Here is a 26,089-nt window from a genome sequence, read left to right on the forward strand (position 1 = left end):
GCCGTTCGGAGTCGGCTTAAAAAATTGTATTCCCAATAAAATTCGACGTGGTTAGCACTTCAAATTTTTAGTGGCATCACTGCCCATAATGCAGGAAATCCACCACATTTTTTAAATAAACGAACTGTATTTCTTTTGTCAGGCAATTGTAGCTGAATTCAACTCCGTATTCTGTTGGCTTTGTCACCTTAGCATTTCCGTTCATTGTTGTTTACTAACCAACATCAAATAAGAATTGGCGATTGTTGTTTTTCAGCCAAAACAAAGTTGAGAGGAGAATATTTCTACTGAATCTTATTTATATAGTTAAGTTGAGCTGCTTCTTTATTATTGAAGTTAAAAAAAACTGAAGAAAAATCGGTTAAAAACATACTCGAATATGCTCTGGAGCTTTCTGCAGCCTAGAAAATACAAGTTCCTTCTAGCGTCCATATTCTTTTTGCCTGATTCATAAACGTTTGCTAGCTAAACAAGGAAGAATTCTACCTACTGTAAATAGTTATATTTGTTTTTAATTTTAAAAGCATCTGCATATTTGAAAATCTTCTTTTGTTATCTACTTGTATGGAAATACATATGTACATGTTTTGTTCAATATCTACCACATTCTACTCAAATCTACCACTTTTGTCTTGTTGATTCTACCACATAGAAAACCAAGTAGTCCGCAGCCTGGTTGGCTATAAGAATGCTGGTTGAGAAAAATCCATGCTCAGTTGAGTTTTGCAGCCGGGCCTAATAGTAGTAGTAAGTGTTAACGGTGAAGTGGAGCAGTGATAAGTGATCGAGAAGAGAAAATACGAAAATTGCAATAAAGTTAAAAAAGAGTTTTTTTATTTTGTGAGAACATATTCCTGAAATATTTATTTAATATTTGAAATAATGTGCAAAAATGCATAAAATTCACACTAAGGCTTAACGTATTCAAAAATGTGTATAACGTTTTAAAGAAATAAATACAAGCAACAGGTAAATACGAAATTTGTGTTGTGAATGTCGGTTCATTGACATAAATATGGCAAAAGGGGGACACTTTAAATAAAAACAAACGATATTTATATGCCCAAATATATAAAGAAGCGCCTTAAGCCAAACACTATTTTGCATTTGTTCATTTACATACACATTTATACACTTGTCTTATATGCCACATGTATACTTATGTATGCATATATTGTATAGAAATATAATTGTGATTTTCAGTTTGAATCGGTTTCAACCAGTTCCGTACTTGCCGTGTTTTAAACTTTTCCTTTGGCTTTGCGCCACGCTTGCTAGAGGCCAATAAATAATACCACCGGCGGAAAAAGAATCCAAAGTCATTTGTTAATTGAAGTGCTGAGGTTGTTATTATTGTTATTTGCCAGCCAGCGAAGCATAGCATCAGCGCTGAGAAGGTGAGTTGACGATTAAAAATTATTACTATTGGTTAACTATTAGAATTATATGTACACATACTTACCACAATAAGCGCAGCGAATAGTTTCAGGTGTTAGGTTCACGTATACTTATACATATTTACATTAAAGTCGTAATTAAAAATGTGAGACGAGTGTTTGTGGACAAGCGCTAGTAATTGGCAATTGAGTATTTATAAGATTTACCTTAACAGGAAAATGCAAATTGGTTTTTAATATTAAACTATCTACCACATATCCTCATACAAATGAACTTAACTTATATTAGTTAATTTGTATTCTGCCATTGGCCCAAGCCATATTAGCTGAGTGGTAGTTTTCGAACCATTTAAGCATTTCAACAAAGAAGTGTGCATTCGGATTAACGTATATACGCGTGTACATGCGTTGCATATTGCACATGTGTGTGTACTTATACATATGCAATGCATTTTTTGGAAAGTCACGAGTTGTCACCGGCTATTTCAACAAATTATTCTTCTTTTTTATGAACGGCTGATTAAATGGCTAATTTTTTGTTGGAGCTGCGTTAAAATTCAGTAAAAAGCTGATTTTATATCTTTTGTCATATTTAAATGTTGACGACCCATTTCTGACGATTTCTTCAGTAACTTTGCAACAGAAAGATTAAGTATATACATATGCTTACACATCAGTAAATCTAATCCGTGCTTTTTTGGAGCTATAGAACATTTTTTAGAGAAGTAACAACAAAAGGAACTCAATGGAATCGCCAATATTTTGTCTTTATTACCTTCCAAACTGCATAAAATTTAACGCTTACAAATAAACTAGGCTATATGGCTACCTAGACTGCCCCGTGCGAAGACCGATAAGTCGCATTTTGCGCCAAATTTTCCAGCATAATCTCATTTGTCTCCTTTATGCCCGAATTGAATCTTAAGACTGAGTAAGTCAATTATAGCTTATTTACTAGCATAGATTCGTTATTTGAATTATCTTACAATACCGCAGAAAGCAGTTCAAAGGCACCAAAAAACATGCCAACCATTTTCTCATATCTTGAGATGATTTGACCTCAAGGCATTCACGCTCTCTATAACGCTTCCGCCTTGCTGGAATCAATTGGCACTTAGACGATTGATATTAGCATATGAAACAAGAATGAAGAATTTGTCTGTAGCCACCCCTAATGATAGTACCGCTGAATTCCTCTTCACTAAGACGAACTCCTATGAGGAGATATCAGTAGAGCAGCTAATTTGTTTCTTTTTTGGTCTTTAAATTTGATGGTTTGAAGATCAAAATAATTTACTTTTTGCTATTTCGTTTGTTTGTTTACATTCTGACACCCCAAATTCCAAAACTAAATACATGAAATGTTTGTGTTTGTACTACTGCTATCGCCTTTAATAGATTCGCCTTGATATTTAGACTAGAAAATGTATTTTCTTGGCGGTAACACCATTAGTTTTGTTAGTGAATTTTTACGATTTGTCTAAGTTCGATAAGTGATCCCAGTGAATGCAAAATTTGCTCATTTTGTTCAACAGACTTTCCCAACGATAGTTCTGTGTGTCCAAAAAAAGCACCCGCTATTTACATTTATACCAAAATGTACCTGATGCACCTACTTTTGATTACTTACTTACTTACTTACTTAGGTGGCCATAAGGTGCCGAGTTACGGCCGACCTCACTAGCTCTCTCCAGGCGCCTCTGCTCCGCGCGCGCCTTCTCCAATTCTGTACACCAAGCGAGCATAGGGTTTCCTCCACCTGGTCTTTCCACCGGAGCAATGGACTTTCTCTGCGTCGGCTCCCTTGGACTTCGCCCTCGAACACCTTATTTGCTGGAGCTTCTTCATCCATACGCATGACATGCCCTAGCCAACGCAGGCGTTGGGTGGCGATGCGTTGAACTACGTCAATGTCGGCGGTGCCAAAATAAATAAATTCTGGCACAACTTCGAAGGTATGGCTCGGAGAGGTTATTTCCTACCTTGACGGAGATGGTTGTGTTGCTCAGCATCATTCTGCAAAGCCGTAAGAGCTTCGCTGGTATACCGAACTCAGACATAGTGGAGTACAGGCAATCCCTTATCGGGCTATCGAACGCAGCTTTATAGTCGACAAAGAGATGATGGGAGTCGACTTGCTTTTGATGAGTATTTTCCAGGATTTGGCGTAATGTCAAAATATGGTCGATGGTGGACTTACCACGTCTGAAGCTGCACTGATAAGGCCCGATCAGTGTGTTGGTAAACGACTTAAGTCTTCCACATAGGGCACTAGACAGGACCTTGTAAGCGATGGTTAGAAAACTGATGCCCCGGTAGTTGGTGCAGATCGTCGGGTCACACTTCTTCAGTACAGGACAAAGAAGACTGAAATTCCAATCGTCGGGTATGCTTTCTGCTAGCCATATTTTGCAGATGAGCTGATGCATGTTCCCTATCAGCACTTCGCCGCCAGTCTTGAACAATTCAGCGGGCAAGCCGTCTGCGCCAGCCGCTTTGTTATTCTTGAGCCGCTGAATGGCAACTCTGATTTCGTCATGACTAGGTGGAGGAACGTCCAATCGTCGATTGGCGGTATCGGGTCATCTTCTACTGGGGCGGAATTGTATGCGTCATCGCCAGCAAGTAAATTGCAGAAGTGTTCCCTCCATATGCCCAGTGTGAACTGTGTATCCATAACCAGATTTCCGTTTTTATCTCTTCAGGCTGATGCTCCGGTCTTGAAACTTTGTGTCAGACACCTGACTTGTTGATAGAATTTTCGAGCATCATTCCTGCCCCTGTACTCCTCTAGCAGCTCACGCTCACGCTTCTCCTGTTCTCGTTTCTTGCGTCTGAAGAGGCGCCTCTCTTCCGATCTCTTTTCCCTATAGTTATCTCGCACGGACCGCGTTGCTGCTGACTGTAGAGTTCTTTTGTAAGCTGCGTTCTTCGCTGCAGTAGCTTCGCGACACTCTTCGTCGTACCATTGGTTTCGTTTAGGTGGGCGTTGGAACCCAATTGTTTTTTCAGCGGCAGCTCTCATAGAGCGGGATATATGTGCCCAAAGTCCGTCTGCGTCTGCAGGTAGAGAATCGAGGAGGAGAGGTGAGCGGAATAAGTTTCGGCAGTCCGTTGTGATAGCAGCTTAGCAACGTCTAGCTTTCGTTGCGTAGTGGAGCGCACGTTGTTCGCACTGCATAACCGCATGCGTATTTTGGCTGAAGCATATCTTCCGTCGATCACAACATGATCAATTTGGTTGCGCATTCTTTGATCAGGGGACAGGCAGGTGGCCTCATGGATGTTGGCGTGTTGGAATCTGGTGCTACTAACTACCATGTTTCGCGCCGCAGCAAAGTCGATCAGCCTTAGACCATTGTTCAATACGGTCTCGTGGAGGCTGAACTCACCGACAGTGGGATCGAAGACAGATTCTCGCCCAACTTTTGCGTTGAAGTCTCCGAGTACGATCTTCACGTCTTGGGCTGGGCAGCGGTCATATACTTGCTCGAGTTTCGCATAGAAATTGCCTTTGATGGCATCGTCCTTTTCCTCCGTTGGGGCGTGCGCGCAAATCAGGCTTATGTTGAAAAAACCGTACCTTGATACGGATTGTGGCTAGCCTATCGCTCACAGGTGTGAACCTAGAGACGTGGGACCGAAGCCTCCCGCTTACAACAAATCTGCATCCTAATTCGCGCCGCTCCGCATGGCAGCTGTAGAAGATAAAGCAGCTGTGTCCTGTCCATCTTATCTCCTGGATGGCGGTGATATCAGCCTTAATTTTTTCGAGGGTTTCCGTCAACTTGATAGAGGCACCTTCCCTATTTAGGGTTCGGACATTCCAGGTGCATATCCGTAAATCGTAGTCCGGTTTTCGTTTGCGATGGTTGTCAACGTTGAGGGGCTCATTATCCGAGGCTATTGCGGTCTTCACTGGTTGTTTTTTGTTTTCCGCGGCGGGTCCCAAACCCAGCGCACAACCCAAATTTAATGTTCTGGCGGGACATTCGACTCACACATCCGTTCACAGCCCGGCGGGTGCTCAGCAGCTATCCAGGATGGCCAAGGAAAAGACAGGATCAAATCCAGGGGGCTGTGTGTCGACTTGCATAAAGCAAGTGACAAGGATAGAGCCCTGGAGTTTGCAATGTTAAACCCAGTCAAGGCCGTTGCTTTGTATTGCTAAATCCCATACAGCCCATACACCTGCTTGTGATTGCAATTATTAATTTTGACCTAATAATTCAACAAACAATATGCTTCGTTGACCGGTCTACTGCCTGGTTGTGAACAACAGGCTTACATCCATACATATACAGTACTAATATGTATATATGTATGCCATATGTTTCAATGGCTATGCATTACGAGTGCAAGGTATTCATTCAACAAAAACATATGTACGCACATTATTGTTTGCGGTATTTACATACATATGTGTATATAAGTAGTCATAACAAGCTTTGTATGTTTATGAATATTTGCGATTTTTTAATGGCTTTTATAAAGTACAGCCAGTAACTATCTTGTAATTTTACCAAAACAAAAAATAATCATACTGAATAGTAATAAACAATATATAAATATACATATCTGCATTTGCATATATACATAATTACGTGCATACACAGATTTATTACATGCATCTAAAGCCGCACTAGTGCACTGCGGCTTGTGTATGAGGGAGTAAGCGTAATACCAAACTGGCTTGGAATACTACAAATGCCGAGTTTGAAGCAGCTGAGCAGGCAGCTCACTATGACGTATACGCAATTTCCTTAACTTTGTGCTGCATATCGATTATATGTTTACATCTGCATTGTTGTTTCTGCAATAGTTGCGTTGTTCGGTTTTTAACTTGTCGCATAATAAGTTGTTGAACAGGTATGAACGTTAATGTAGGGCCATACGTGCGTATATATGTATGTGCATAGGTAGACTGTATGATAATGCATACATAGGTATGTGTGTGAATAGATTTTATAGGAAGGCTGTAATAACAAAAGCGATAAAAAAATAAAAATTAAAACAGTTAGTTTGATTTGAGTGCAACAATTGTCGGTTTCTCACTGGAATACCATTCGCATTTCGGTAACTTTATTTCAGGTTTGTTGCAAGAGGTCAAGGCGGCCGTTTTGCAATGCCATGCGGAATGACTTCAGGGCGCGGAAATTTTATTGCGGTGCTTGTTAAGAGATAGTTTCTATATACATGCGTATCTATAATTAAAATTAAATGATGAATTTACTTTGACACGATGTTTCAAAAACATAGAAGTAATTTAAATATATATACTACATATATATGTATATATGTATGCAGGCATGTTTTGCCCGTTTTACATATGTATGTACATATGTAGGTATGCAACTCACCAGTATATGACACTTTTGACGAACTGCATGTGAAGCCGTATAGCCTAGTGATCAACCGCCTCCCGACGATTTACTTAAACGGTAGTACCGGGAGGAGATCGGAACATTGACGGTAGGAGGTTTAGTACGGGTTAAGGTCCTACACTGACGGGGTAAAGGCTTTCGATGCTTTCTCCACGTACAAAAAAAAAATTTTAAAAAGTGCCACTCACCATACATGATTTATGTACATACACACATACACATTAGGCCGGGTCGACTTGTGGGGAGGCAAAAAAATCGCCCATTGCTCTGTGCAAATCATATTCTAGGGATCAAAATAAGAAACTTTGCCGAAGGAACCATACCTCTAAAACGAATTCTGATGTCCTTCAATTTGGGTCGAACTTTTTAGTTTCTTTTCTCATGTAAAGGCCAAAAATGGTGATATTTTGAAATGATTGTATGGGAACCCCCCAGGGGAGTTCCAGGGGGTGTGCCACTGGCATGGGTGGATCGGCCGTCCAAAGTTTGTGGGGGTCGGTCATACATTTGGACTCGTTTGGAGCACTCTAAATGGGTTAAAGTGGGATTTTTCGTTCGACCCAAATTGGGGGCATCAGAATTCGTTTTAGAGGTATGGTTCCTTCGGCAAAGTTTCTTATTTTGATCCCTAGAATACGATTTTCACAGAGCAATGAGCGATTTTTAAATCGATCCGCCTTAATACACATGGAATAAAAAGATTGCGTTCCCCCAATTCGAATTTCTTTGCAGTGTCAAAAGTTTAACATTTGAGTTTAAGATAATTCAAATTGAACAGAAAAAGTCTGCGTTCACTTCAAGAACATTTAAGAAAAGTAATAAAATTAAATATATTCATGAATTCAATAATTAGTTGGATAGCCACGCCTTTTTACGAAGCGATTTTTCATTGACCCAACTAACTTCGCAGTTATTTCTGGATTTCCCATTCTTCTTTGATAAAATATTTTAGCATTTCTTTGCTGGTTGTAGTACTTTGCCGGATTTTCTTCTCGAGTTCGTTCTATAAGTGATATATGTGGTTTAGATCTGGTGATTGTGGGGGTGTATGCAGTTGTTTTGGAGCATTATAGAGCAACCACAGCTTAACAATCTCGGCCGTGTGCTTCGAGTCATTGTCCTGTTGAAAAATAAATCTTTCACCTAGTTTTGTTCCACTCTCTCGTAAATTTGTTTTTAAAATATTAAGATAACCATGTTTGTTCATGGTCGATTCTGTTCTCCGACATCATGGCACCGTGCTTTACCGTAGATACTAGGTTTTGCCTATCGAGTGCTGTTCCGGGTTTCCTCTACACAATCTTGCGACAATTTATTTACAAAATACAGAAATTACTTTCATCTGAGAAAATAACTCTGTTCCAAAATTCAGGGAGCTTATTTAAGTGCTCCATTGCAATTGGCGGCCGCCGTAGCCGAATGGGCTGGTGCGTGACTACCATTCGGAATTCACAGAGAGAACGTAGGTTCGAGTCTCGGTGAAACTCCAAAATTAAGAAAAACATTTTTCTAATAGTGGTCGCCCCTCGGCAGGCAATGGCAAACCTCCGAGTGTATTTCTGCCATAAAAAAGCTCCTCATAAAAAATATCTGCCGTTCGGAGTCGGCTTGAAACTGTAGGTCCCTCCATTTGTGGAACAACATCAAGACGCACGCCACAAATAGGAGGAGGAGCTCGGCCAAACACAAAGGGTGTATGCGCCAATTATATACATATGTATATATCTTGTAATTTATTAATGAAAATGAAATTCGGCCTTTAAGGATTTTTTATACTGTATCTGCTTATGGAACTTTTCTTCTATCTCCTTTGCGATCTGGCTTGCTGTCAGTCGGGGATTGCTGTCACAAGGATAGTTATGTTGCGCATTTCTTTCTTCGTCAGTTCTCATGGGCGTCCTGTTTTGGATTCGTAGGTTTTCGTTTGCTTGAAGTTGTTAATCACTCTTTCGAACTTAATGAAACAGAAAATATTTACAAATTCCAAAGATGCCAACGGCCAATTAAAGTAAGCGAAAAAAGGAAGACGTAAACATTAAGAAAGAAAAGAAACGTGTTTTCGAATAAGAGTCTTCACTAGTCTAACATCATTCAAGCTGGCCACAGTACTTTTATGTAGAAGGTTTTTCAGTTCCACATGCTTGCTCGTTTATGGGTTTTATAGGTCTAAATGGAATTGACTTAAAAATAATGTGCAATTAAAGATATTTAATATTTTTTTTTCTAGCTAAATCATTATATTAAACTTGAATACGAGTATAATCGGGCAATTATGTGCATATGCACTTATATATATTATCATTTACACCATAAAACCTAGGGCCGATTAGTGATACTTATTTTAAAATATCTCGTGCTTTTTGGTTATGGCGCGCTATACAGGCTATCGACCTGCTATGCAAAAAGAGGTGGTTATTATTAATTTCGTTAAAAAAGGGAAAGAATTTGCAAACATTTTTATATTAAAACCTAAAATTCTATTCTCTATGAGCGGAGGTATTCGACACTTTGAACACCTACTTTTTTTTAAAGATCGAAAAAACAAAATTTACAAATTTCTCAAAAACTGTTTTACTTTTATATACATATGTATATTTGTGTTGAAAGACATAATTTTAATTGGATTAATTTTTGACAATTATCCTTGCACGATCGGCTTTTTAAATATGTATCCTCACAAGTTCCTTTTAATTAAGTTCCTTTTCTACAGCACGAAATGGTCGATAGTACTCAGTAGACAGAGGATGTTAATGTTGCCCCATTATAGGATCTGCCATTTGTATGCATAGACTTATAGAGTAAAACCATCGCAATACCATTTATGCAGTGCGGTCAAACTTTTAAAATTACAGCTGCTTTGCTCCTTCAATATGGCTCGTGTGGTCACCGAAAATCTTGTACTTCGGAAATTGTGTTGGCGCTTCAACTTTCTAGACTTTCTTTATCTTAAAACATCATATTTTGAATAAATATTAAAATTTCGTTATTTACCACCTGTTTGCATTAACATATAGTGAATTCACAAAATTCGAAGAGTTTTTTCTGGCGTAAATTTCACAGTAAGATTGAGGTTCAAACCAATTGTGGCCATTTGACGAGGGAGTGGCCATAATACCACTTTGATCAAAAAGTTCCCGGAAGTTATATTTTCCTTTGTTATTTTTTCATATCTGTGACGCGACTTCCGTTTTTGAGTACGACATGCAATCCATACCCGAGTGAGTGGATAGCTCCGAATGAACTAAGACCAAAAAAACTTAAACTTGTATTGTAACTTAAAAAATAAACTTGTATTTTGAATTTTCTGGATATAATCCGTGAACTTTTTGATCAAGGTAGTAAGTTCATCCGACGATATGTCGTTAGCTAGAGAGGTTATTTTTTGTTTAAGTTTAAGTTAAACAAATTTGTATCTCATCGTCTAGCCATTCCATACATCAGATCCCAAAACAAGCAAGTGATAATTGCATTGACTGTAACTGTATGGAACACATACATATAGCACCTAAAATTATTATCCATATCATCACAATGAATGCACAAAACAGATGGAATCAAAATTATGTTAGCACGCCAAAGTTCTTATCGAAGACTCTGATACAAACATTTTTTTCCTTTATGGCCATGTCAGAAGGGCAGTTTTCCATTGAAGCCATGTGACAGATCGGTAAAGCCTGCTAAAATAACGAACCAAGAAAAAACAGTTATGATACAAAAGCTTTATCTCCTTAAAAAATACTAATAAAAGATAAATGTTGCCTTACAAATGGAGTTTTTATCTGCAGTCACGTTACAATAATAATTCTTAGACAATATTTTTGAATTTGATATCACTTCCTCTCAATAACATCTCTTAGACACGCAACAGCATGCAAACTAGCACTCACTTGACAACATACGTAGTGCGCTTGCTTTCGAATGCTTTTATCTTAGTTGTAAAATTTGTGAATGTGCAAATCAGTCTAATAGAAGCTAATGACAAGGCCAATAAAGTGATCCGCTAAGATTAAAAACAGTACTTTTGTGAGCTGGAACAAATTAATAACATGACAACAGACTGGAATATTCGTATCGTCAGGTTATCTATGAGTGCACTAAGTGTGTAGTAAATTATGTTGAAAAACACTGCATACAGTGTTAGCAAATTTGCGGAAGAAATTTTATGAAGCACGCAAATATGGAAAAATAGTACATTGACAAAGTTGCTAATGATCTTCCTCTTCTTAATTGGCGCGCCAGTCTTTCCTTTATCATGCTAACCGGCACCAGTTGGACACACCAAGTGAAACCAAGTCCTTCTCCATCTGGTCTTTCCATCTGATCTTTCTCTTCCTCTGCTACCACCAGCTGGTACCGCATCGAATACTTTCAGAGCCGTAGCGTTTCTATCTATTCGGACGATGTGACCCAACCAACGTAGCCGCTGGATCTTTATTTGCTGCACTATGTCTATGGCGTCGTAAAGCTCATACAGCTCTTCATTGCATCGTCCAAAAATCATAATCTTTCTCTCAAACACTCCAAGCGTCGCTTCATCGCATGTTGCCATTGGCCACGCTTCTGCGCCATAGGTTAGGACGGACATGATGAGAGCCTTGTAGAGTGCTAGTTTTGTTCGTCGAGAGAGGACTTACTACTCATTTGCCTACTTAGTCCAAAGTAGCACTTGTTGGCAAGAGAGATTCTACGTTGGATTTCTAGGCTGACATTGATATCGGTATTAATGCTGGTTCCGAAATATACGAAATCTTTTACAACCTCAAAATTATAGTTGCTATTAAAAATTGGCAGCATACGTAGATATTTAATTACGAGACCATTTAAAAATCCAAATCGGGAACTAAATTATGTAAAAAAATTGGAAGCAAAATGTCTGAAATTTATTATATTATAAGTATATTGTTAATTTTAATCAATCTTGTTTAAAAATAACTTATATCAGAATATTTGAATTTGAAGGCCCCAAGCCTGTGTGCGCCCGTTAATTTTATTGGCAGGCAGATTCATTTCAAAGTTCAGTGAATTTTCTGACAAGTTCGCTGAAAATATTATCAAAACGTAATTTTTTCCGAAAAAACGTTTTAATATTGCATTTAGTTGCTTTTACACTCTGAGTTATAAATTCAAGTTTTGTAGAATAGTGTTGAAAACTCGACCGGTAATAATTTCCATTTTATTTAATTCTCATTTAATTGCCAATCGTTATTTTATTTATTGAAATGAAACGTATATTGCACAACCTCATTAGCCGAATTGGTAGATGTATGAGTGCCATTCGGAAGTGCGTAAGTTCGAATCTCCGTGCATGAAACACCAAAATGATAGAAAAAGTTTTTTGCTAATATGCCGTCCAGTGGCGGCTCAAAACTGTAAGATGCGTGCCACAGATAGGAGGAGGAGGGTGTAAGCGCCAATTATATGTATACATATACATATTATATTGCACAAGACACATTATATTTGACGCTTCTCAATGTAAACATATATAAAAAGTATTATTGCTTTAAAAAATACTTGTGCGTTTAGTTAAGCTTCTTATTATAGCGAAATAAAATGTGAGGACACATTACTTTTCTTTCACTCAACTCAGTTGGTGACATCACTGTTTTTTTAGAATCCACTATGCATTGAGCGTAGTATTTGGGCTGTACGGTTTTCCTTAATATTGGATTTCGATAATAGGCGTTTATGTGTAGTATCAAATTCCAGCACCTTTCAGAGATAAACTTCTTCCCACATTCGATATTTGATTCCTATTACAAGAAAAGTTGGGTGTACGTTTTTAATATTCTGGCAACTAAAATGGTCTAGCATGTAAAGATTATAAGTAGTTCTAGATCAGATATCCACAAAATGCTTTTTTTTGCCGTGCTTGTGATTTTTCTGCATCAACAAAATTTTTTTTTGTTCAATTTGAAAAAATTGTCTCTTTATATAGTACCCATAATATTATTCTAAATTGCATAGAATTTTTTAATTAATCTTCTGAATGGAAAATAAGGACTGGAAATTTCAAAAGTCATTTTAAAAAAATTCTATCATCAGAAAAAACTGAAAACGTAGTTTTACTATGTTATGCGCTTAGTTTCTCCACAAATGTTTGACAAAACAATTTCTTCTTAGAAAAAAAGAAAACTCCACCAAAAACATATAAATGTTTTTATCAAAATAAATGGAATATTCTACAATCGGGTTGAAAAGCAGAGATTAGCTCTCAGACTGTGTCGTACATTTATAGGATACATTTAGCTAACAGTTCGGGCTGGGTAGTTCTCTTCGAGATTGATATACCGATCAGATGAAAGCCAAAGAGAGAATTCCTATTTTAATGAACTTAAAAATACAGGTGTTTCAGCAAACAATGTGAGTTTGTGAACAGCTATAAATCAATATTTAAATGTTTTTCAAATGTATTTCAAAGGAAGTTAAATGCGTGCTATGTGATGGTAACCATCCCGCTAATTACAAGGTTTGCACTATTTACAAAGACCTGCAACGAAGAACGTACCCAACGCTGCGAAAAAAAGAGCTGCCAAATGTTGTGCCTAACTCCGAAATCTCGCAACCCGCAATAACAAAAAACACGCTGTCCTACGCGGAAGCTCTGAAAATCAATAATGGAGCACAAGAAAAACCACAACCAACTACTGAAAAAGGTACTGTTCAGAAAGAAACTAATAATGAAATAGAAGAACTGAAAAGAATGGTCAGAACTCTAGTCGAACAGATGGGTACTGTACTCAATCTGCTTACAGCCATGCTTCCGAATGTTCCAAAATGAATAGGCCGCTGCTGCTTGCAATTTGGAATGCCAATGGGCTCATCCAACACCGCTAGCAGATAAAAATATTGACATAATGTTAATATCTGAAACACACTTGACAGACAAATGTTACGTAAAAATTCCAAAATATGATTTATACCACACAAATCATCCTGCTGGTACAGCAAGAGGAGGCACAGCCATCTTAATCAAAAATAATATCGCGCATATGGTTCATGGAAACACTAAAAATTACAATCTACAGTCGACTGCTATAACAGTCACAGATGGATAGAGCTCTCTTGTGATTGCTTCTGTGTACTGCACTCCAAATCAATCAATAAAAAGCGTTGAATACCAAAGGTATTTCAAATCGTTGGGACCTAGATTTATAGCAGGTGGCGACTACAATGCGAAACATCCGCAATGGGGCTCACGCTTAATAACTCCAAGAGGGCGCGAACTCCTCAAAGCAATGCAGGTCAATAAATTATTCCACGTCTCAACAGGACAACCCACTTACTGGCCTAGTGACCCAAATAAAACACCGGATCTTATAGATTTTTGCATATGCAAAGGTGTATCTAAAAATCAGGTCTCCATAGACACATGTCTAGATCTCTCATCAGACCACTCACCTTTGCTGTTAACAATAAACTCTTGTTTTCAAAAAAAGGAAATGACACCAAAGCTACACAATAAAATGACAAACTGGGAATACTTTAAAGAACTAGTCGAGGATACACTGTGCCTAAATATTCCACTAAAATCCAACTCTGATCTGGACACGGCCGTTGAGATTTTCAACAACTGCATTCAAAGAGCTGCGTGGACCGCTACGCCGGAAATTAAGCACACTCACGCTGAAGCGCACATTAACGATCACGTCAAAATTTTAATATCAGAAAAACGCAAGCTTCGGCGCATATGGCAAAGCACCAGAAACAGGAACGACAAAAAAAAACTAAATAAGCTCACAAAACAATTAAAAAACACTATAAGAGACGCAAAAAACTCAGAACTGCATGAATACTTATCCAACTTGTCACCTACGGAAGCTACTGACTACTCACTCTGGAAGGCAACGAAAAAGATCTCACAACCAACGCCTCACAACGCAGCGATAAAAACGTGTAGTGGAGATTGGGCAAAAACTGATAAACAAAAAGCAATAGAGTTTGCCAAACACCTATCAAATGTTTTCCAACCATTTCCGAGTCAAAGTGTGGAGGTAGACTCAGAAGTTAACGAATTTCTCTCAGCTCCATTTCAAATGGATTTTCCGACTGTACGATTTACCTGGAAAGAAGTTAGATACGCAGCAACCAAAACTCTCAAAACCAAAAAGGCGCCAGGTTACGATCTAATAACTAGTAAGGTTTTAAAAGAACTGCCCAAATGTGGATACAAATTCCTCACCATTATATTTAACGCGATGATAAAACAAGAGTATTTCCCAACTCAATGGAAAGTTGCTGAAATCATCCTTATACAAAAGCCAGGGAAGACCCCGAGCGTGGTATCCAATTACAGGCCAATAAGTCTATTGCCTGTTGCCTCCAAGCTCTTCGAAAAGCTGCTTTTAAAAAGGATAAATCCAATAATTGCGCAAAGAAATCTCATTCCAGCCCACCAATTTGGTTTTCGTAAGTATCACTCCACCATAGAGCAAGTTAATTGTGTGTATGATTTCGCTAGACAAGCACTTGAGAGGCGGCAATTCTGTACAGCGGCATTTTTAGATATAACGCAAGCCTTCGATAAAGTCTGGCATGAAGGCCTGCTATACAAGCTTAAGCAGGGCTTACCGCACAACTGTTATATGCTCATAAAATCGTATTTGCAAAATAGACATTTTCTTGTTAAAGTAAACAACGAAACCACTAACCTTCACGCAATCAGAGCAGGTGTACCACAAGGAAGTGTTCTAGGCCCCGTCTTGTACACTTTGTTCACGGCAGATCTTCCACTATCAAAGAACACATATACAGCCACGTATGCAGATGATACAGTCGTCATGGCCAGGAGTACCCTTCCCTCAATTGCTTCTGATTACCTACAAGAAAACCTTAACAGTGTTAGCGGCTGGATGAAAAAATGGCGCATAAAAGCTAACGAAAGCAAATCGACGCAGATAACATTCACTCTTCGAAATGGCTCATGTCCTGCCGTATCTCTTAACAGCGTTCCAATACCACAAACAGATAATGCCAAATATTTAGGTATTCTATTAGACCGGCGTCTTACTTGGCGATCGCATATATTTTTAAAGCGAAAGCAACTTGGACTGAAATTGCGATCACTACACTGGTTAATCGGCTACAATTCAGCACTTACACTAGACAATAAGGTGCTTATCTACAAAGCTATTCTGAAACCGATATGGACGTATGGCGTTCAATTATGGGGCTCAGCAGCAAAATCAAATCTAGAAATCATGCAAAGATTTCAGTCAAAGGTGCTCCGCATGTGTGCCAATGCGCCATGGTTTGTACGAAACGAGATATTGCACCGTGACCTAAAAGTTACGACAGTTTTCGAAGAAATAAACAACCTCAGCCAGAGATACAACAACCGACTTGCCACTCATCCGAATAATCGAGCAAATAACCTTTCCAAGATAAGCTACTCCTCAAGATTAAAAAAATGTCAGCCTAACGATTTAATGCAAAGATTTAAACCGTAATATACGTAAATGCAAAAGTTGTAAAATTGTATAATATATGTATATGTTATATGTTGCTCATTATTAAGTAACGAATTCCACTGGGAATTCTTACTCTAAGCTATTCTTATTTAAATTGTAGGTAAAAATAGTACTTATTGTTATTGTTATGCCAGATTGTATGGAATAAATGGAGTTCGAAAAAAAAAAAAAAAAAAAAATGTCAACCCTTATCTACCTATCACCTATCAACGTTACACAACCACTTGTCCTACCGCTGTAGGACCCCAAATTAGAATAAATACAAATTGCAAACATTAGTAAGGAAATATATGATTCTTAATTGAAAACATAAAAAATTTAACTCTTTATCAGAGAAAAAGAAGCATGATTTTTATTGTTTGTTCTTTGTTTTATCTCTAATAATTGTCAATACATCTTATGAGATGTACGAACGATGGAGAGAATAATAAGGTGCGCGGATCGTGGCACTAGTACTTTGCTCTCACGAATTTGACAGAATCGCTGTGGGTACGACTTCGCACTTATGCAATTTACTCGTGTCATTTCTTCTTTTTCTTTCATTCTTGTTCGCTTTTTCACATCTTTCTCATGCAATTGCACCAAGGTCACGCCTCTCTGATGGGCACAATCTTGTTTTTATCATTCTTGAGACATATGCGTACGTCCACTATCGATAAGTATTTGTGCAGTACTGGGGAGGGCGGGGAAAGGCAACGAACAAGTTAATTCGAAACACGTGAGAAAAAATTTTCACGGTTTGTACCTCCACCAGATCTGAATGGTAGATGTTTAAGTGTTTTTGCGTTGTTGCTGAATGCCTATTGGTAAAAAATGAAAAGCAGAAAATGTCAAAAAAGTTCTAATAAAAGAAAATTACAGGTTATACAATTAAAAATGGGAAGAAGTGTATAGGATTGGGCACGGAGTTAATATTCCATTAAATATTAGTCCAATAAAGAGCAGCTGAATATTCTCGTTGATTTTTGATGATTTTTCCCCTGACAGTGTTGCGTAGTTTCTCCATATAAAAGAAATATTTCGTGGATTTGTTTTTTGGATTAAAATGCGCAGCACCGTCAAGGAAAACAATTATAAAAAATTAAAAAGATTTTTACCCCCTCCAAATTGACACTTTACTATAATAAAACTTAATGTGCTATAGAATTGAGTACGGAATTTTTTTGGTTTTGATTAAAAAATTTGAAATTTTGCTGAAACTTTGACCAATTTTTCAAATATTTGAATGAAATTTGAAATCTGGATTTATATTGTAAATTAATTTTTAATTAATCTCTCCTATCCCCTTTTACTACACTCATTTCCTAATATTATAATAAAAAATCCCATCAAAACTGAAGTAAAATTGTTAAGGAATGGTGATTTTTCCTTCAAAGCTCCACTTTCGTTCTTCAGGGGTTACTGAATTATCGCAGTTTTAGCATTTCTGAAGATTAATATTACATGGAAGGCGGTCGTCGTTATTTTCCTTTTTGCGTATTTTCAGTGTCAATGTTGGCATGTGCATCGAGTTTCGTTGACTTTTACTAAGTTATCTGTTGCGCAGTCAGACAGGCAGACACAGTAGAGATTAAATTGATTTCTCAATTATTCTGAACTTCCCGGTATGTACAGGGTGAACGATATGAAGTGTTACCAACTTCACACTGCTTGTATCTGTAAAACAGCTCATGACATTAACGTCAAAATTGTTCTAATGACAGTTCAATATATGTATTGTTTATAAGCCATCAAAAGCATTTGCGTCTCAATTCTGTTGATTTTTTTTTTTTCTGTGATGGAATTCAAACGTAATAGTGTGATTGCGTTATATTTGGCTGGAAAATCACAACCAGCCATTGTTCGTGAGCTCAGTCACCTCAAAGTGAATAAAATGTTTGTGTATCGCACTATAAAACGTTACAATGATACTGGTAGCATTGCAAAACGCTATGGAGGTGGACCAAACAAAACCGCAACGACGCCAGAAATGGTTCGGAAAGTGAAGGCTCGACTTGAACGAAATCCACGTCGAAGTGGAAGAAAAATGGCCAAAGAACTGAAAATATCGAAAGACAGCATTCGACGCATATTGAAAAATGAGGTCAAGGTCAAGGCTTACAAGTTCCAAAAAGTGCACGATCTTTCACCCCAGCAAAAAAAGTTCGGTGCGAAAGAGCAAAGGCGTTGTTGCGCTTGCACGAACGTGGCGAATTTCCTAACATTGTGTTTTCTGATGAAAAAAATTTCCCAATTGAGCAGTTCATAAACACTCAAAACGATCGTGTTTACTTACCGTACGCTCATACGAGAATTTGAGCCTACGTGAGCTGATGGACACTCTCCAATCGTTTTTATCGAACCTGGTGTTAAAGTGAATATGACTTATTATCGGGAAAATGTTTTAGAAGCTGCTTTAGAGCCGTGGACACGCAAATATTTCGGTTGTAGACCATGGACGTTCCAACAGGAATCGGCACCGTCTCATAAAGCTCATGTGAACCAAGAATGGTTAAAAAATCATGTTCCACACTTCATTTCGTCCAAACAATGGCTTTCAAATTCGCCAGACGCAAACCCGATGGACTATTCCATCTGGTCCATTTTAGAGAGCGAGGTGAGGACTAAAATATATGCCAGTATGGATGCGCTGAAAAAAGCGATTATACGAGAATCAAAATATTTTAAGATCGCATTCGTGCATCACACAACTCATTTTTTTAACGTTTGAAGGCTATAGTCAAGGCAAAAGGTGGCCATATATTTTAAAATTGTAATCATTTTTGAACAATTTTGTCTTTGAAATCAATAAAAACTAATTTCACACAAAAAAGTTAGGGTGTTTTGAATAGGTAACACTTCATATATATATATATATGTACATGTCTATATTTATCTCTGTACTGGCAGGTTGAAAAAGTTGTAATACTGTACCGCACTTCTGAAAATAAAACTTTAGCATCTTAGATAAAAGAGAACAAACTTAAATGCTTACTAACCTGAATTATCAGACTGCCATCTAAGAGGAAAAGGCTTGCGTATTTCATATTAATATTACACTTTTCAGCATTCGTTGTGGGGTAACACGCAAAAGTTAAGTAAATTCGAGTGCTAAGCACTTGGTCTGAATACCATTCTAAATAGTTTCGGAGTGTCCTTTGTAATTATTCAATGAACGAGTCATAATGCTTTCTAAGAATTTATGGGACTTACAATTTGTATCTTTTCTCATTCAACCAGTATGAAAGATAATAAATAATTAATTATATCCGGGAACCGGTTAGCAAAAAATGTAGAATAAACGTCAACAAACAAGAGCTGTGAGTAGGGGTGAAGCAGACTTCAGATTTACTCATTAGTATGAATGTACGCAAAAGTTCAATCTGGTTACTCACTTATTGATGTGCTTAAAAGTCCCCGACACAAGTTTATGCCCACAACAACATTTACTTAAACGAGTATACACATTAGGGGTATGGCATTGCACTTAAAATCATACATTTTCCCACACCTTTTAACGAAAACTATATACATACATTACACAGTCCTCCGAGGTAAAACGGCTATGGATGGTTTTTGAAGGTTTTTTTGTGCTGAAAACGAATATGACCTTGAAAATGTTCCAGCACGTCAGGATTTTTGGCAATTTGTGGTTAAATGGTCAGAAAATGCATGTTTCTAAAAATAAAAAACCAAAAAGTGAAATAAATCGAAAGATCGATTGGTATATTAAAGTGCATATATTAATTTATTATGATATAATATAATAATACTTCAAATACATACATATAGGTATATGCAGTGAAAAATTCATTCGGAAAATCACTTTAGTCTGGTGGTCGAAATTTACCAAATTTCATGGAATGCCCGGGCGCTACATTCCTTCCTGTGAGTAAAATACACGAATGTACATATGCCTAATCGATTTTTAAATGCAAGTTTTCGAAACATTTCGACACCATCTCGACCAATCGAAACCAAAATGAATATAAAATGTACTAAAATCTCCGGTTAAATACAATTGCGGATGCTCCCTACTATTATTATTAATAAAAAATATTCCTATCCACATAAAGTTGTTATGCATTAAAATTCTAAATTTAACATTGCTTTCTTTTATTCGTAAAACAAAATTTCCCAATAATGAAAAACTATGCTGAAGGATTTTTCTTTATTATATTAGGCAATTTCATCAGAAGCAAAATATATCAACAAAATCATCAATTTCCTGGTACGTGGGTTGTATGCAAAAACTGTCCATTGTCAATTGTTTTGAATATCAAAAATGAAGAGCTCTTCATTGACTTTTTTATTTTTTCTTCTGCTGAACAAGCGAAATTTCTGAAATGGGAATATTGACATAACAAAAGGTTATCAATGTATGCGGCCTTTTAGTTTCTCAAGATCAATCGATATTATTATGCGTCCATAAAAACGAAGTATAAAATGTTTGTTAAAACTCGTTTTGGACGTAAAAAAGCTGATGAATCATACAAATTTGAAGAAATTCGCCTTCAGAAAATAATCTGCTATTAAATTATTGGCCATTACGAGTTAATGTATGTACATACATAAATATGCGCATACTTCTATGATACATAAAATGAACTAAATGTGTGTAATGGCTGAATTATTATAATAGATGCTTTCCATTTCAATTCAACTGGGCTATTCGGGTCATGTTCTTCGATTTCGATGTAACTTAAATATGTTGCTCTCTGGTCGAAATAATGAGACACGTATTTTTTTGTTCGCCCGAAAAAAATTTTTTTCAAGAGTTATCGGCAATTTTGTTTTTCGCCTCAAACTCGATTTTTTTTAATTATATAAGAAAAAATTTTTTTTAAATGCCCATAACTTAGTCAAAAATGAACCGATTTTAATAATTTTGGGTTCAAAATGATCGTCATTACTTACACGAGTGATTTCATGTAGAAATAGTTGCAAAAAAGTAGTTGAAAATTTTTTATTTATTATTCGAAGAACATGACCCGAATAGCCCGGTTGAATTGAAATGGAAAGCATCAATAAGAATATCCGCTCTGTCTTGTTTTTGTCTGAGTGCGTAGGGTATGCGTGTATGGGAGCACCATACTTTTGTATTCCTACCCGAATTATACCATAGACGAGTATCACAATGCGAAAGTGTGATCGGATAATCATACACGAATACCTGTACGAGTAGCTTGAGTAGTAATTGGCATCACCAATGACGAGTATAAAAATTTTGAAGATTTATGAGAATTTATTTTTTTGTATTTGGTCCGTTACACAGAAACAGAGCACAGAAAACTATATCATGAAATATTGCACACGATGAATACAAAGATAAAATATATGACAGATTTATTGATTCACATACATAAATATCATATGTACGTAGAAATACTGTGCAATTCCAGCGATACGGATAAATTTAATAGTACGCATTCGCATGCTTGGCTACTCGTAGTTGATGATTACCATTATTGTATGTGGCTCTGAAAGGGTATAACTCAACATACGCGGAGATATATCCAAGTACGTATAAGGCAAAGTCTAAAAATTTATACGTCCTAATGCTTATAAGTGCAAGTGTGCCCAATGTGACTGAATTAAGCCTTCTTATGCACTTATCTTAACCCGTACGAGTTTTTCATTTGCGGCGAGTCCTCGTAAAACTGTCTGTTTAAAATTTTCGTGGAACATTTTAACACTAATTGCTTTTTCAACGTCCTCTCATTATAGCGGTTTTGAAAACGAGTCAAAAACGCCCATTTGAGTGGAGTTTTAGTGTTAAAATCCATTCAAAAAAAATCTCTTGTTAAATTCTCTGGGGGAAAAATTTTATTTGAAGTCGTTTTGTTCATGATATTTTCTATAAATTAATAGCACTTTCGGCCAAAATGTTTACATTTTAACCCCGGCCCTCTTATAATGGTATTGTTTTCGGAAAAGTTGGTCTTGGCGACATCCTCTTTAATAATTATTAGCATACAGGTACATATGTTCGTGTTGAGTTACTACTATTGGGGTTATATAAGGCGGTTAAACGACCAATTTCAACGTATGGTTCGGTAGTTTGGTGGAAAGCTCTAGAGAGAGAATACAACTTCAAATTACTTGCCAGAATACAAAGATCAGCCTGTACAATAACAGTCGGTGCAATCAGACCATTCCTAGGGAGGCTCTGAACGCTCTGACACACGTTATTCCGGTAGATCTACATATCAAGAAGATGGCAACAATGAGTGCATTTAGGTTAAATGAAGCGGGCCGCTGGAAGGAAAAAGCTCATGGCCATGCCAGTCTATTACTGCGACAAACCCAGTATACCTCGAAGAGGACTGACTACGTCGTCCCGACGGTAACATGCAGTAGAAATTTTGTCACTCTCTTTCCATCTCGGAAAGAATGGAATAAGGGATTCTCACTAAACAAGTTCAACACTACAGTCTATACAGATGGCAGTAAAATGGATTGTGGTTTTGGAGCGGGTATATATTCTCATATATTTAAAATTAAGAGATCTGTGCGTCTCCCTAATGTTTGCAGTGTCTTTCAGGCGAAAGTACTGGCAATGGGGAGCTTGTAGGCTTCTAATCGCAGATCCCTCTTTTAAAGGCAATATCGCTATTATTTCGGACAGCCAAGCTGCAATCCAGGCACTGGGTTCAGCTACAACAACCTTTAAAGTGGTGGAACAAAGTAGGATTAGCCTTACCACCTTGAGCGAAAACCCTAAAGTTACCTTAATCTGGGTCCCGGGACATCGGAGCATTGAAGGTAATGAAAAAGCGGATGAACTGGCAAGAAGGGGATCTGCCATGAATAACGCTCTTGCAGAATCGGTATTCACACCACTAGGTGCAGTCAAGAGTGCACTTTCCCTAAAATACCTCCGAATCACAGATTGTAGATGGAGAGACCAGATGAAATGCAAAGTTAGCAGAACGTTATGGTCCACCTACAACCTTAAGCAGTCGTCAACATTGATAAACATGAAACGACGGGACGCCTGGAGACTAACGGCAGTCATAACTGGATTTTGGTCTCTGGGAGAACAAGCCGCCAAAATTGGCATCCCTCACAAGATATACATATGTACTGTCACAGTTGTAAACAACTGGAGAAAAAGGAAATAATCTTTCATTTCCTCTGCGAATGCCGTGCCCTATGGAAGGACAGAATGTTAACCGTGGGTAAACCGTTGTTCGAGAGTCTGGAACAGCTGTCTAGCTTAGATGTCAACAACCTGATAAGGTTCCTGAACCGCACAGACTGGATATAGTCATGCTGTAAATAACTGGTAAACAAGTTGGTAACGAGGATGTGGCAATAAAATGGTGCGGAAGCGCTGGTTGTATTCTAGAAGAATCACCACTTAAACCAACCAACCAACTACTATTGGACCGTGGATTCATAAGAAGTGAAATTCCATGCCAACGTACTGTGCACAGAGATACTCCTCGATACTGAGCCTCAAGTGAACTATTATGTTTGTTACAAGTATTGGCTTAAAGCGACTTTAATTAAAAAAGAAAATTGTTAACTGACCATGGAATAAACATTTGGGATATCAATGCAAATCTGACCAAACGTCAAAAAGACTAAAACTTTTTCTCTGCTATCCAGAAAAGCCTATTGTTATTATTACTTTGTAAGCTGTACTCGCGCGGCGACCTAAAATTCGTCTAAGAGTCAGTATTTTAATGAAAATTACTCCAGCCTCTTACTATTAGGTATATAATTGTGGTGTGCGTCAGATTGTGGTGAGAGTGGCAGAAAGACACTTGGAGGCTTGTGTCTGTTAGAAAAAAACGGTTCTATCATTTGGTAGTCAGACAAACCTCCATTTAAAAAGTCCCGTCTTCCGTTTGGTTGCATCGTAGAGAGACACTTAAGAATCCAGGCGAAGTTGTGCTCTTCACGTTTTGTGAGGCAGGCATCCCTTCTTTTACCTTCACGGCTTACACACACATACACTTTTACCTCTTTGTAGCTTCCTAATTAGCTTAAAGTAGTTTTGCGATCGTAGACGTTTTGCGCGAGTCTAACCATTTTAACACAGCTTAACATGTGGTACCTTTCGAAGCGTTCACGGTATGGTTTCACTTGCACCCTTTAGTATACTTAGTACCCCGACCATAAAAGTTAGATACATCCTTACCTTCACTTTACTGGGGCAATTTGGATTCAAACCTAAAAAATACTCGATCGAACTTCTGGGAGCTTCTCGATTACACGGCTTCACTTTTCACGAATTTCGATTGTTCTGCAAGTTGTTCTCAATTTTTACTATACCGTTGTGCTAACTCATAACGCATTGATTTGTTTATATTTATTTATTTATACTCTTTTAATATTTTCTATTTCCACTTTTAGAAATTCTGAACAGCTTATGAATAATGGAGATACCGCATGAGAATCCGGCTTTCGTAGGAGATGATGGCAAAACTTCTAATGGCCATCCAAGACTTTCACGAAACTCAGATGAAGAGGCGGTTAGTTATTATTTTATTATCATTATTCATTCTTCATTTGTTTGTTTTTCTTTTAAAATATTCTTCTTTATTTACCCCACAGAGCCTACCTAATAAAGGAGCTAAGGAAAATGACCGCGCCACCTGGGGTAAAGGTGTTGAGTTTCTTTTCTCGTGTATAGCGATGTCCGTGGGATTGGGCAATGTCTGGCGTTTCCCCTTTACTGCGCTGGATAATGGAGGTGGAGCCTTCTTGATACCTTATCTAATAGTACTGTTTTTAATCGGTAAACCGATTTACTATCTGGAAATGGCGATTGGTCAGTTCTCAAGTCGTGGATCGGTAAAGGTCTTTAATTTGTGTCCAGCAATGAGAGGTGAGCTTGCACAACGGCATATGTATGTATATAATATAGTATAAAAATGTATGTACGTATTAAGTATGCATGTGCATGGGAGTCTCTTACGGGATATACAGAATTCCAAGGTTATTAGGGGAAATACTTGAAATTTTCTTTTTCATGATTTATAGCCGCAGTTATGGAAAATACCCAGCACTTTGGTAAATACTTGGCTATTTACCTTTAAACGTTCAGTTTAACGTTTGGGTATTTACCTTCGTATCATTCCTAAATGAGTAGTAGTAGTAGTAGTATTTATTACAAATAAAAGTAAAATATACAAAATTTGATATTTATTTATTCTAGTATTAGGGAAAAAATATTTACAATAATTTTACGACAATGGCATGAGCCGCCTGTCGATTTATATTTCGTACAAAACAATTATTCCGTTTACGGTTTTTAAAACCAGCTAAACACTTTTACTCAGTAATCTCTGTATCTAAGGGCATATTTAATAAAACGCAAATGAGAGTTTATAATACAATACTTCACGCAGAAATGTACATTTTCTAGAAGAATATAAACTTATATGCAATTTATTGTGATTAAGGGGTCAAAAAAATCAATTTTTTTTTTCGTTTTAAGCAATTCCTAATATTATATATTTCAGAATATTCACACAAAGTTACAGAGCCTAATTCTCAATATTTCCGTAGATATATACAAAGCCAAAGGTAGGCGAGCGTTAGGTAGTTACGCTGTGACCGGACAGCTATACGAGTAGTACAAACTTTAACTTCTTTTCTCAACTTTTAATTTTTATGATTTCTTTGAATTGGCGTACATGAATGAAAAAAAACTAATGAACCTTTTGAAACCTTGTTCCCTTCAGTATTAAATTCTCTTCTATTTGAACTAACAAAATAGATAAAAAAAAAAATTCAAGATTTTTATACCAAGTTGAAGTGAATTTTTTTTTATAGAAAGGCATTTTTTTCTTTAAAACCTCCAAAAAGTTGAAATTTTGGAATTTCTCTCAGTTTTTTTAGTTCA

General features: G+C 37.2%; 1 protein-coding gene across 3 annotated transcripts in view; it reads left to right on the forward strand.

Moving 5' to 3' along the window:
* Positions 1–696: 696 nt before the first annotated feature.
* LOC128865809 (sodium-dependent nutrient amino acid transporter 1-like) overlaps positions 697–26,089 on the forward strand; it is a 33,224-nt gene continuing 7,831 nt past the window's right edge. The window contains exons 1-4 of one of the 3 annotated variants that reach the window (XM_054106169.1): positions 697–969; positions 1,204–1,397; positions 24,595–24,713; positions 24,796–25,069. In XM_054106169.1, the coding sequence (XP_053962144.1) occupies positions 24,618–24,713; positions 24,796–25,069 (370 nt within the window). In that variant the 5' untranslated portion in view covers positions 697–969; positions 1,204–1,397; positions 24,595–24,617. The remainder of the gene's footprint in view (positions 970–1,203; positions 1,398–24,594; positions 24,714–24,795; positions 25,070–26,089) is intronic. The other 2 variants (XM_054106167.1, XM_054106168.1) reach the window with 2 other exon arrangements.

Source organism: Anastrepha ludens, chromosome 6 (assembly GCF_028408465.1).
Source record: "Anastrepha ludens isolate Willacy chromosome 6, idAnaLude1.1, whole genome shotgun sequence".
Classification (NCBI taxonomy): Eukaryota; Metazoa; Arthropoda; class Insecta; order Diptera; family Tephritidae; genus Anastrepha; species Anastrepha ludens.